This window comes from Corvus moneduloides, chromosome 25, assembly GCF_009650955.1.
Source record: "Corvus moneduloides isolate bCorMon1 chromosome 25, bCorMon1.pri, whole genome shotgun sequence".
Lineage (NCBI taxonomy): Eukaryota > Metazoa > Chordata > Aves > Passeriformes > Corvidae > Corvus > Corvus moneduloides.
In genome coordinates, this window is record NC_045500.1 from 3,507,768 (window position 1) to 3,520,814 (window position 13,047).

General features: G+C 48.6%; 1 protein-coding gene across 15 annotated transcripts in view; it reads right to left on the minus strand.

Annotated features, from left to right (window-relative positions):
• GRAMD1B (GRAM domain containing 1B) overlaps positions 1 to 13,047 on the minus strand; it is an 84,388-nt gene that overhangs the window by 24,702 nt on the left and 46,639 nt on the right. For 10 of the 15 annotated variants that reach the window (XM_032133892.1, XM_032133894.1, XM_032133893.1 and 7 more), the window contains 3 exons: positions 4,846 to 5,056; positions 3,399 to 3,419; positions 271 to 294 (listed from right to left, as the gene is read on the minus strand). In XM_032133892.1, coding sequence (XP_031989783.1) covers positions 271 to 294; positions 3,399 to 3,419; positions 4,846 to 5,056 — 256 coding nt within the window. Of the gene's footprint in view, positions 1 to 270; positions 295 to 3,398; positions 3,420 to 4,845; positions 5,057 to 11,996; positions 12,022 to 13,047 lie in introns of those variants that run through there. The other 5 variants (XM_032133895.1, XM_032133898.1, XM_032133896.1 and 2 more) reach the window with 2 other exon arrangements.

Below are 13,047 nucleotides of genomic sequence, written 5' to 3' on the forward strand. Positions count from 1 at the left end.
ATTATACAGACATCCATAATTATACTGACATCTGTAATTTTACCAACATCCTTAATTATACCAACATTCAAACCTCATCTTTTGCCTCCACCAAGTTCAACAGACTTGTCCAAAATCCAAAAAACCTCAGCCCTTAAATCTCTCTTCTATTTTTTTTTTTAACTCACTGAGAGTACAGGGAGATGCAAACTGTGAAAATCAAGAGACAGTAAAACAGAGGGGGGGAAAAAAGGGAAGGGGGAGAAAGAAAAAGGAAAAACATATTCTTACTTTGAGCAGGTTAAGTCTGTCATACTGGAAAAAGAAACCATAAGCATTAGAACTGAAAAGAGAAAATAACTAAGTAACAGAAGGAGAGAGCTGCACACAGACACGGAGAAAATGGGACTGGTTTGCAGAGACGATGCTACAGGAGCACAGAGCAGAGCTCGTGGTTACAAGGGGGCTGTAACCAGGAAGAACTTTGGAGGAATGTGAAAAATGGAGTATTTTCTCTAAGCCTTGAATGGCTGTCTCTAAATATTCATGATTTAGTGACCTCCCACCTGGAGCACTGCTAGGGAAGGTTACAGCTCTGCAGCGCACACGGGTCACACGTAGAACTTCACCCTGGTAACTCCATCCAAAAGGAGTTTCTACCTCTCAGCATCACTGGCAGCAGCATCACAACTCACTCCTTGCTGCTCCCAAGTGAGTGACGTGCCACAGAGCTCTAGGAGTATCCCCAAATCCCTTTTACACCTGGGGAAGCAGAGGCACAGAACGGGGCTGAGGGCAGAGCTCGGAGCAGATCCCAGAGCCCTCTGTCCTGCTCTGCGCACTTCCAAAAGCTGCGCTGCCCACCCGGCTTCTAAACGGCCATAACTCAGGGAAATGGATGGAATTTATTCCCCAAACCCTCACCCCAGCCCAAAATGATCAGAATTTCATTACCTACTACCTACAGGGGGGTTGTCCCACCCAGTGGGAGGGGTGGATGAGAAGACACAGCCAAACTCTTCTCATCGTGGCACACTGGAAGGACAAGGGGCAACAGTTGTAAGCTGCAGTAAGGGAAAGTCTATGTGGAGAGGAGGAAAAAGCCTGTTCACAAGAGTGGTTAAGCACTGGAGCAGGGGCCTGACGAGGCTGTGGGATCTCCAGCCTTGGAGGGCTGCAAAACGTGGCTGGACGAGGGTTTAGACCAAGCTGACTTAACCCTGCTCTGAGCAGGGGCTTGAGTGAGAGACCTCCTGAGATCCCTCCTGACCTAAACTGTTCTACAACCCCCAGGACCTACACCAAAATTTATGTTTTCCCCCTAACTTAATATTAATCCTCAGCATTCACCATTAGCTACAGGCATTGGGAAGAACCTACAGGAAATCACTTTTATCCTTGGGCAGAAGCAAAACAGTTAAAAAAGACGTATTTCATCACTGCTACTAGCAAAAAGATGGGTTTTCCCAGAGTTTGGAAAGCTGTCCCAGAAGCAGCAAAAGCCTAAGGCTGAGCCAGCCCTTGGTCCGTGGCACACTGCTGGCATCAGGGTGGCAAAGCAAGCTCTGGGAAAGATTCCCTCGGGATGCAATTCCAGTGCTTAAAAACTCCTGGTGAAGCGCTCCCTCTGACGGCAGCGCTGCAGCACCACAGAACACGGCAGACAAAAGAGGGCAGGGGACTCAAGCAGATCTGTCAGCAATTGTACCAACACAGCAGCAAACTCATGGGCTCAAGCTGTTCCACCTCATTACCCAGACAGGTTGGGGAATCAAACCATTCTTCCTGCAGGAGATGGGCAGGGAGAGGAGAAGAGGCTGAGAAAGGAGAGTTTAAAATCTTTGCCCTCGAGTTCTTTGTTCCTAACCTCTCCCTGTACGAGCACTCAATGGAATCATCTGTGTGGGGAGAAGCAGGGGGTTTAATGCCTGAAATTCTTCGTTTGTGCCACAGGAAGCAGCTTGTGGAGCCCAGAACAGAGCTCCAGGCTGCACACTTGATGATCCTCGTGGGTCCAACTCAGAATATCCTGAGTGTGTGTGTGTGTGTGAGCAGGGCAGGAGGCTGTGACAGGCTGCTGGGGGATCCCCTTCCCTCTGAACTCATCTGGGCTCCGCTTCCCTCCTGTTTCTCCAGCTGCCTCGCAGGGGTTGGGGTTTCTCCCTCTCAGAGAAGCAGGGGCTGGCTGCAGGCACCTCACAGCACCTCTGCACACACATTTTACACAGACACCACTCTGTTCCAGGCTTCTTCCCACCAATCCCTCTCCTAAAACCCTCTGCACCTCCAGCTTACCACAGCCTGGCCTGGCCCACACACCTCTACTCACCAGCAATCCTGTCAGGCTACTCCAGACCTTCCACAGCACTTCTTTCACACCTCACCTGAGACTTTAGTCCCACAGTGCTCCTCTGCAGTTATCCCAGCTACAGATACCAAGCACAAGACAATCTGTCTAAAAAAAAGACATGAAGAAGCTTCCAGCAGACACCAGCAAATCATGCGAGGTCAGGCTGGTCACAAGGACCACGACCAAGGGGAGACAGTGAGCCAGCACTGCTCTCTGAGAACTTGCCTGCAAGGAAATCTAAGGCATCGATTGGGGAAAGGCCAAGACAAGGATTTTGTGGATTGTGAAGCCATCCAAGCCATTCTGCTTTTATAAAGTGGAAATGCCAACAGCCTGGCACTTTCTCCCAACAACACCCCACCTGCGTTTCTGATTTTTCCACTCTTCTGGGGGTAGCACAGAGGTGTGAGATCAAATCCCAAATGATCTTATCTCCAATCCAAGCACCCACAGAGGGATCTTCCACTTATCACCTCTCAGAGCGAGCCCATGAATTCTCACAATTCATTTGGGACAGGTCTGTTCTACCGGGTTCAAGCTGGGTTCATGTTCATTTGAAATCACCGATCTTTAATATTTCCATCACACAGGAGAGCGTGCAAGGGCAGTAATCTGAGATCACTGGCCACAAAAATGCTATTCATCATGAAAAGCAGGGAAGAAGTCATGGAGAACAACTCTTGTTTCTGAAATCATGGAGGAAGAAGAGAGGAAGGAGAAGGGATCGTGGTTCTGTTCAACTCCAGTGGATTTCTCCCTGGCAAAGACAGCAGCTCACTTCAAGGCAGAGGGGAAAGCAGAAATTAAAGGCTAAAATGACTTGGAAGCAGCTGAAGGAGTGTGATGAGCAGGCCAGTTCTCACTCTGTGTGAGCAAATATTAGCGAGATCCCAGTGATGTCAGTGAAACCAGCTTCCAGCTACAGGCACGGGGCTGAGCTCTTGCTGACATTCTCACAGCCACAGCAGGAGAATGCCTGACTGGGGTCAGCACTCAGCACCACGGGGAGGGTTCCTGAGTGATGAGACAGCTCTACAGTGGGGGACAGGAGAGAAAAAAGAAGGCTTACTTTGGAGAGGCGCTTGTGTGACTTAATCGGAGAGAAAGCATGCAGGAATGAAAAGAGAGAAATTAGGGAAAGAAGAAAAATTACCTGGCAGATCAAGAGAAGGAAAACCCACACACCCAACAGAGAGCACTGTACCCCCCCCTTCCTCGTGGAAGCATCAGGAATTAAAGTTAAGCTTTAGTATTCACTGTTGGTAAAAATCTCACTCCCATGACCCTAATTCCCAGCATTTTGAGGGCCAGGGCAATGCTGCTCCTCTCTGTGATTCCCCCTTCCCAAGGAGCCCATTTCCCTGCGAGCATCCCCAGTGTGGCTACGAGCACAGCATGCCCTGCATCCTGCCTGCCTCCATCCCACTGGGAGCTTCCCTTTGGGAACACAGTGCTGGCAACCCCGTCCTGAGGGTGTCACCCAGCCCTGGGACAGGGTTTGTAGGTCACTGTGTGCACAGGAAGCCAGGCTGACCTCAAGGGCAACCTCAGAACGTCAGTGATTCAAGCTTGAAAAACCCTTTTCCCCCCTCTTTGGAACTCACAGCCTCCCCCCGTGGTAGTGATGAGAGATCAGAATGTGGGCCACTGAGTCCTGTTCCCTCTGCTGAGCGACCACAAAGGGGAGGGGATGAAGAATCCTTGTGTGTGACAAAGTCCAGCAATAAATCAGGCAAAGATCTAACAGTTCATTTTATACGAGCCATCAGAGTTATGCCTGTGAAATTACTCAGGCTGAAACATCTCACTTCAAAAGTCTGGGCAAACACAAGTGCTCCTGACAGCTGATTTATAACACGACACTGATACACCAGGGTCATAATCAAAGGTCTGTTTGGTTCCCCAGGCTCCTGTGTGTGTTTTACCAGGTCCCACCGCTCACACATAAACCTAGAGCCAAACCTGAAACCCTCTTCCCCTGCACAGCAAAGACAAGGCTGCTTCTAATATGGTCCAGAGACACAAAATCTTCCTGGGGAAAATATCAGCTATCCTGGGCAAGCCAGTCGTAACATTGCAGCCATGGAAGGAATGGGCAGAGGGCTGGAAAACTGATTCTGTGCAACCTGAACTTCATCTCAGAGGGCCTGGGCAGGACTGGGGAAATGCACAGGCCCTTCACAGGGGAAATGTTATTTGTTCCATGCCCCTTCATGACCCAGGTGACCAAAAGTAACTGCAACAGGTGATTTTCAAGGTCTTTCTCAAAACCACGGAGCCTCCCAAGGAACAGGACCTTGACAACAGCAAGTTGTAATCAATGAGTTGACTCAGGGCTGGGCTGAAGTCTGACCCAGGCAAAGGACTCTGAGTTAGGAGAACCTTCAGAAATATGATGGGGGAGAAATACGAGGGAGGGAAGTCAGACAGAGAAATAAAAGGCAGAGGACAAAGCCAGTGCAGTGCACGCCCAGCACCAGGGACACCATGACCAGAGCCCTCTGCTCGCTCCTCACCTTGGAGTTCTTGGCCCCACTGCGGCCTGACTGGGAGGAGCAGCTCCGCTGGACACCCTGCTCCGGCGTGGACGGGGATTTGTCCGAGGAGTGGTCGGAGCCCTTCTCCACCATGGCGTCCCCCGGGGCGTCCTGCGGCGTGGGCGAGCGGGAGCGTTTGCGCAGGATCGGGGAGCAGGCAGGCGTGCTGCGGTTGGAGTTACTGGCAGTACTGCAGGGGGGAAAGGAAGGGGAAAGAACGGCAGCGTTAGCCATCTTCAGACTGAAAGCTGTGCGGCACCCACAGACCTCCCCACAGCACAGCAGGCAGAGCTGCTTCCTGAGCACACACACCCACTGCCCCCAGTGAATTCAGGCAGTTCTCATTTACCAGAGGCAGAGGAACTGCTGGCAGTGCCTTTCTCCACCCACCCTTCAATCCCTCAGACCACAGAGCAATGCCCACGAGAACAAACTCGTTGACTCCTGTGGGCTCCCAGAGTTTCAAGTGATGATCTGAGCTTGGAAAAACTAAACGTGGGCTCAAGAATGAGGGAGGTGGCAGCGAGTTCTCAGTACAGCCTCACTCTGCCCCTCCTTCATTAGTGCAGCTCTTCTCAACACGATGCACGAAAATGTGGTCACACCTTTCAGAAAACACCCCATCAAAGAGCATCAGAAACGTGGGTGCTCTGGGAGGGCAGTCATGATGACATTCAATGAAGCATTTCCTGTACAGAACCATCCTTTCCCACACCAGTTAGAGCTGGGCATGAAAAAGGTTTGCTACGACCTAAAAGCCTTTGTGATTAAAAAAAAAAAAAAAATTAAGTTCCTCTTTCACAAAGGGAAAAGCAAGGCCTTTCAGAGTTTTACAGAAATTATGAGGGGAACGGAACTTCTCATCCTCTTTCCTCAGCAAATGCCCCAGCATGTCAATCAGCAAGCCAGTAATGTAATTATTAATACAGAACAGGAAAACTCAGATTTCCTCACTGCTCCTTCTCTTTTGATGCCTCTCCTTCCTGACAGACTCTTCAAAATACCACATGCTACACCCATTTTTCCCTCCGTCACTCATTTCCTTCAGGAATCAAATCTATTTCTGAGCAGTCCAGACATCCTCAAGGCTTTTCCAGCTGGTCCTGCTCAAGTCAGCAGGTTACAGAAGAACCTGGGCTGCTCCAAGGACTGGATCTGTGCTAACTTCTTCAGTACCCTGGTATCTCATGAGCAACACCGAACAGGCCGCATCTGACAGCAGAGGCAACAGGGAAAGGATGGAGGAATTACAGCTGCAGGGGACTGAATTAAAGAAGTTGGTACAATCAGACTCTTAAGGGCTATAATTTAAGCCAAATTATCCAGCAATCACAATGGCGCACACCAAGGTACTCCAAATGGATCGTTTCCTCCCTGAAAAGCTACAAGAGTTAAACACATGCCTAAAGTTTCATTGATTCCCAGATAGAAATCATATCCATCTCTTCTTACCTCTGAAGACGCCAAAACCATTTTATGAGCATTAGTTAGATACGAGTAGACAACGTAACACATTCCTCCAGCAGTTAGCAGGTTTGGGTTGGTTTGATTTTGGATGAACTGGCCTCGTAAATTACCCTTTATTTGCTCACTGCTTGTGTCAATGCACAAATGATGAAACTTTCCCTAAACAGTCACAGCCAAGCTGCTTATGCAAACAGGGCCAGAATCGGATTTCCTAGGAGCTGGCACGGGGCAGGAACAGCAGCACGGAGTTTCACAGGAGCCCCTGAGAGGATGCTGTCCCCAGTATAAAGTGTGCAAGTTCATACAGATAATGAACAGGCTTGGGAAAATGGGTTTGCAAAATGTTCTGCAGGCAGGAAGCTGGATTAAATCAAACTCTGCTCTGTTACCTATTTCTACTCAATAGGATGAGAAATATATATAGAGAACAACAAAACCTGTTCAAGTAACACCTAAACCCCAAGGCAGCTCCAGGGCAAAGACAGGCAGAGCAATTCCCCCTTGGCTGGGGTTCTTCACAAGGAGCAATGGCACATCCCCCAAGTGCCACATTGTCCCAGCATCTTGTCCTGTGGCCTCCCTTTCCCTGGACAAGGCACAGGAATACTGAATGCTAAACCAGTGCAGCAATAACTGTAGCAATATTCAAGATTTAATCCCTCCAAATAATAACTGATGCAGAAGACAAATCAAAAAATGATCTGGACCATTCTCCCAGCAGCACTGCCTGCAGCAGTTTAGGTATATCATGAAGCAAAATCATCAGGGATTTCTTAGTGTATTGAAATGTTAAAGAGCATCAGGTTCCTTCACAGACTTCCAGCAGATCCAGTTAAAATGGGTATTTCACCTTGTCTGTGCTCCTGTTGCTGCTTCTCCTGCTGAACTCAATGTTTAGCAGCCCAGCAGAGCTACATTAGTAACTCCCAAGTTCATCAGCAGCGGTCCCAGAGATGGAAATTGGTTCTGAATTGCCATTTTTACAGCCTCTACAAAACACAGAGTTCTAGTTAAAACCTCTAAATTCTGAGGCTGTGTTGGTCCTGCTTGCCCACAGCGTGCTTGAGGCAACATAAGCTGGTTTATGTGAGAGGGCCCCAAAAACACAAGGCAAGAATTTGAAGCCACTGTCCCTGACTAGCACATCATTGGGCTAAATTTCTTTGAACAGATGGACTAATTTTTCCTCTACAGCTCTACAAAACCTGAGTTAACCACACACAACCTCAGTCTCATTTTTGGTTCGTGCCAGTTCACAGTTTCACTCTGAGCTTAGAGCAGCTCTGTAAAGACCAAGTCAAATTCAGCCCAGGCTCTGTTTGCTTTCAGTCTGCAGTTGTGAGAATTTGCTGCTGCTCAATTAAAGCACAGAACGAGCAGCTCAAAGCCAGGGTACAGCTGCCATCACGTGCAGGTGAAACTCAGGATGAAAATGCTTGAAAGTTTGGTGCTATTTTAGTCTTTTCATGGTCTTACAAAGCTCCTCAAGGTGGGTTTCTCAGTCACAGCCCAGCACCCCCAGTGCTGCAGCTGCACAGGAGCAGCATCAGCACTGACTTGCTCAGAGCTGGCAATTTTATGTCTGCCCAGGCTCAGCTCACGCTGCCATAGCCACACTTTTTGGTGCCAGCTCTGCCAAGCACAACCTCGGGCAGATTCTGTCTTCTAAGCTCACTTTTTTAGTTTGAAAAACTAAATCCATCCACATAGATCGTGTTAGGTGTGTGGGGATTGTCACCTTTGCAGAGACGGGGGGGGGAAAGCAACATCCAGGGCTCCTTCTTTGGCTCTCCCTGAAGTCAGTGGCACAAATATCAAATCCAGGAGGGCTGAATTCCCCTCCTACTCTCTGATGACTGGGAAAAGCTGAATTTTTCTCACATGAAGGACTCCACAGGCAGAGAAAATGAAGAGTCTGTTAATTCAACTCTATGACAGCGAGGATGGGCACGGCAAGCACAGGGCTGCCCCTGCCCCGAGCCCCTCAAAACTCCCCCTGCTCCTGCTCATTCCCTGGAGCTTGAATCCAGCCCAAGGCACAGCCATGACTAACGCTTTCTGCAGTTGCCATGGCGACCAAGGCCTGCAATTGAACCAGGAATCAACGCCTGAAATGCCAAAACGGCTTGACCCACTTTGAAAAAAAATAATTGTAATAAATAATGCTTTAGAGACCTAATTGCCCAGAGCGCATTCAGGGCCTCACATCCCCCTGCAGAGTGGCCTTCAGTAGATGAGACAGATTAAGTGAGGGACAGAACACAAACAAGCCCACCTAAGCAGCAGCCCCTTTGCTCCGAGGTGAAAACCTTGCAGGGAGCATTTGAAAGCACAGAAGGCTGAGTGTGTCTCCTTGGTTTATGCCCTTGCTGTCCCTAAAGGAAAAACCTCGTCCTATGGCTGGAAAAATACCATCAGCAAGCGTGGTGTGGTTGGGAAGGGGCCAAACTCTGCTCAGACGTGGAGGAAAAGCATCAATATCCGCAGCAGCGTAGTAAAGAACCTATGGGCTGCCAGTATGTTGAAGCTGGAGAGGGTCTTTTTAGCAGAAATTGTAGTGATAGGACAAGGAATAACAGGTTCAAACTGAAATAGGGGAAATTTAGGTTGGATATATGGAAGGAATTGTTCCCTGTGAGGGTGGGGAGGCGCTGGCACTGGCTGCCAAGAGAAGCTGTGGCTGCCCCACCCTTGCAAGTGTCCAAGGATGGGGCTTGGAACAACCTGGGATAGTGGAAGGGGTCCCTGCCCATGGGACAGTTGATGTTTAAGGGCGTTTCCAACCCAAACCATTGTGGGATTCTACGAGCTTTCCTTCAGCTGGTGGCAAAGAACATTTGGCAATGCACGGACAAGCCCCTGGGACACAAGGCAAGACACAGAAAGGCCAAATTTCCTCCTCGAACAGAGTGCTCCCTGTAAAGATCTGCACCAGCTGATGAACAGGACTTCACCAAGCAATCACTTTTGGCAAAGGGATTCTACAAGTTAAGCTTGGTGTTCTTAAAACTACACAGGACCTCTCTGCAATGCTTTCACGGAGGACTCAACAAGAAACCTGACTTTGCTGCAGTCCGGTAAATGAACTCTGCATGAATGACACCCAAGCAGTCCTGAAGCGACACAAAAGTCTGTCCATCCCACCGGATCCGAAATCACCACCCTGCTGCCACTGCAGCACAGACATCCCTGGCATTAACATAAGCACGCTGCAGCAGTTCTTTCCCAAATCACAGGTGCCCCAGGAGCCAGAAGGGCGTTGTCACAGCACCTGTGACACAGATTAACACAGCAAATCCCTTTGCGTCTGCCACTTGCAGGATGTGGATTAGAATTCAGCCAGAAGTAGGAAGAGGACCAAAGAATTTTGCAACTAGAGCAGCTCACCTAAACAAGCAGCAGCTTCAGGTACTCCCCACCTTCGCTGTGCCCACCACCAGCTTCTCAGGGGGCAGAAAAACACCAGTGACACCATTCCCTGAACTGCATTTCTCAACCCTTCCGACTTCCCCAAGGAAGTCCTGATTTGGAAAGCGTAAAGGCCTCCAAGTCTTCCCCAGTTCTCAGAAGAATTTGGTTTCCAAGAGTCATCCTGCAATTACTCACACCTCCCTGCAGCACCGACCTGATAATGAGCTCTACCAGGCCCAAAATTGGGGTTTGTTCTGCAATTTGAGCTTAATTCTGAAAGTGCTGAGCAGTATGTCCCCAGACCAGCAAAGATGCACATACTGAAGCACACATTTAACTCTCTCTGTCTGGAATCTATGGGCTGTGCAAAGTCAAGCCCGTGCCTACACTTTCCTAGACAAGGAGATCCTTGAGCGCGACACAGAACTGTGCTGATAGCCTGGAAAAGAGCAGAAAGGTCAAGAAGGCACCTCAGGCCTGGCTGTAGCACTAAAAAGAGTTAATTCTCCTCAGAAACAGCTATTAGAGGGGTTAATTAGACGCCTACAAAGGTACTTTTCTGCCATACTGTCTGACATCAGTGGAAAAAGAGGAGATTCAGAAGCTCATTATGCAGTCTCCCAAACAGCAAGCAGATGGTAACAACTTTTGATCACCAACCTACACTCCCGTCAAATTGATAATCCAAGAATGAAAACCTCCATAGATCCTGGAGCAATTCCCCGGGCCTGCCATTGCTCTACAAGCAATAACAGAATGTTATATTTCTATTACATCTCCCAGAAAGAGAGACAAAAGAGAAAGCAATAAGTCAAAAAAGCAACGACACCTGCAGGGCTGTGCAGAAACCAAGGAGTGTTTCATGACAAGTGCTTTGAAAAGAATCATAAAAATAGTCTGCCTTCTGCATGTTTTTTAGCAGAAAAGTCCAGCCTTGTTTAAGATTTACTCAGTCTATTTTGACATTTTGCAGAATGCTGTCCTCCCATGACATCCAATCACATGTTTACATATTCATGAAATAAAATTAATGCAATTATTATGCCTCAGAGGATTAGCAAATCACTGCAAGCATCAGGAAGGAATTTGCCTTCTGCCCACAGCCAGCAGTGCGAGGTTGGGTAGATGCATTATTAACCATGTCATTGTCCCCATGGGTCACCCGATCCTGGTTACCACTGGAGACAGACCCATGGACAAATGGCCTCATCTCTCACAGAAGCTCCCCCTGGGCTGGCTTTGAAGCAACCTCTCCCTTCTTGCTTGGAGTTACTTTAAAAATCCCAAGAAAAAGTTGGAAAATGTTTCTGAAATAAAACAAGGCAGCTCTTAATAATAAAGTCCAATAATGCACCAGTCACGACTTGGAAAGGATCATCAATGTACAGAGAACCACCACGGGTTATAAATCACACCCTAAACCCCTCCCTCAGCCACAAATTATTATCATTCCATCTGCTCCAAAGGAAGGCAGGCCACATAAAACAAAGTATGATGGGAAATACAAAGAAATCTGGGAAGCAAGAAAGGGGAAATAGCACAAAGTAAGAATTTCGCATCCCTCTGGAGGTGACAGACACAGCCCCACCACAGTTACCTGCAGGTCACCCACTCTACAGCTGTACTTCCCAAGGAGGAACAGATCCAGGCTTTGTTTTCCTCCCCTCCCCACCACAAAGTCAACAGCTCTTGCAATTAACAGCAAGAACTGCAATATCTGATGCTTCCATCAACATCTCCGAGCCTGGAACTTGGGGCAGAACAGAGCTCGCAAGCCTTGTTTAAAAAATAAACATAACAACAACAGACACTGTTAAGCCACCTTTGATGTGAGGGAAGTTTTGAAAACCTGACGGCTCGAAGGATAAAAATAAAAATTAAAATAAATCTGAGCCAGTTTATTTTAATCCTCGTCGTTTCCAAGCTAACATCAGAACCTTTCCGTGGTTTGGGGATGCAATGTTGCTGTCATACGTTCTTTATTTCAAGGGAGAGGGAGATAAAGCAATAGAGCTGGTGATAAACACCCAGGCCCATTTTTGGGTGGGGATGTAGGTGTGATACAACTCCCAGATTCCCTCCAGAAGAGCTCAGGCACTTTTTCCCTGCTGCCCATCTCCCGCTGTAAGTCCAGCAGGGCTTTATGGCCTTTATCCCTGGCACAGTGCTGTCCCCCTGAGCACACCCAGCCCCGTGGCAGGGGTTTCACAAACCCCAGATGAAAGAGTGCCTGGGGAGGGCTCTGAGCACACCTCGCAGCACCGGCGCGGGGGCAGGCAGGGATATTGTTCATCTCAGGAGCAGGAGACAAAGCTGGAGCTCTGCATCTTCCCACTCACTCCCATGGCTCGTCAGCAGCAGCCTTCACAAGTTAATGGAAGATGTTGTGATCTTCAAAGCTGGGATCAAAGCGATTTCCTTTGTTCAGCCCTTGATGTTTCCTCCCTTTACCTTTCTGAAAATAACAACGCAACAATTTCACGCCCCTCAGGCTGATATCCTCCGTGCATCCCCCCTGCTTTGCTCCATCCCTGCAGCAGCACTGGCCAGCTCCGAGTTAAAAACAGAGAGGGTCAGACCCCCTCAGTGCAAGAGTCACAAAGTGCCCTTTGTCCTGAGCACCTGGCTCAAGCTCGTCCCCCCTCTTTAACAGATTCTCTCCTACTTCATCCAGCTGGTTGTCAGTGGCACGAGCAGCTGGGGGCTTCTCCAAGAGAATGCTGGGGATTCCAAGCTGTTGCACTGCTGTAAAATACATCCCTAAGATTTGACCTGAAGTTTCCATCCTACTGAGTCAAAATCACAAGCTCCATCCTAAATCTCCCAGCTTCTCCTGCAGATGCATGTGATTTAATGAAGCAAGGGAACAGGAATATATTATCTTTTCTGAACCAGCATATTTCCATGATGCACAGGACAATGCCAGTCACCAGTAATCCAAGAAAAAGCAATTTTTTAGGGCCTTCAGCAGATTCTCCCTGTCTATGAACACACACAGTGCAACGAGTCCTCACTTCCTACTGTTCTCCCCTGCCAAAAAACATTTAAAAAAAAAAAAAAAAGCCACCTGTATAGACTCTGGAGCACAGCCTGAAAAAGCGGGACAAACCAAATCCTGCCTCTCCCCATCAGTGCAAATACACAAACACCGGGAGAGGAAGGCAGAGAGGAACCACGAGCCCTTTCAGAGGCAAGGGAGCACATGGGCAAACAAATCCAACCATATTCCTGCAGCAGCGCCGTGACGCATCCAACTTCGACCCCCTCCTGCCTCCCTCTTTCCCTGGACCCAGATGTTAAGGC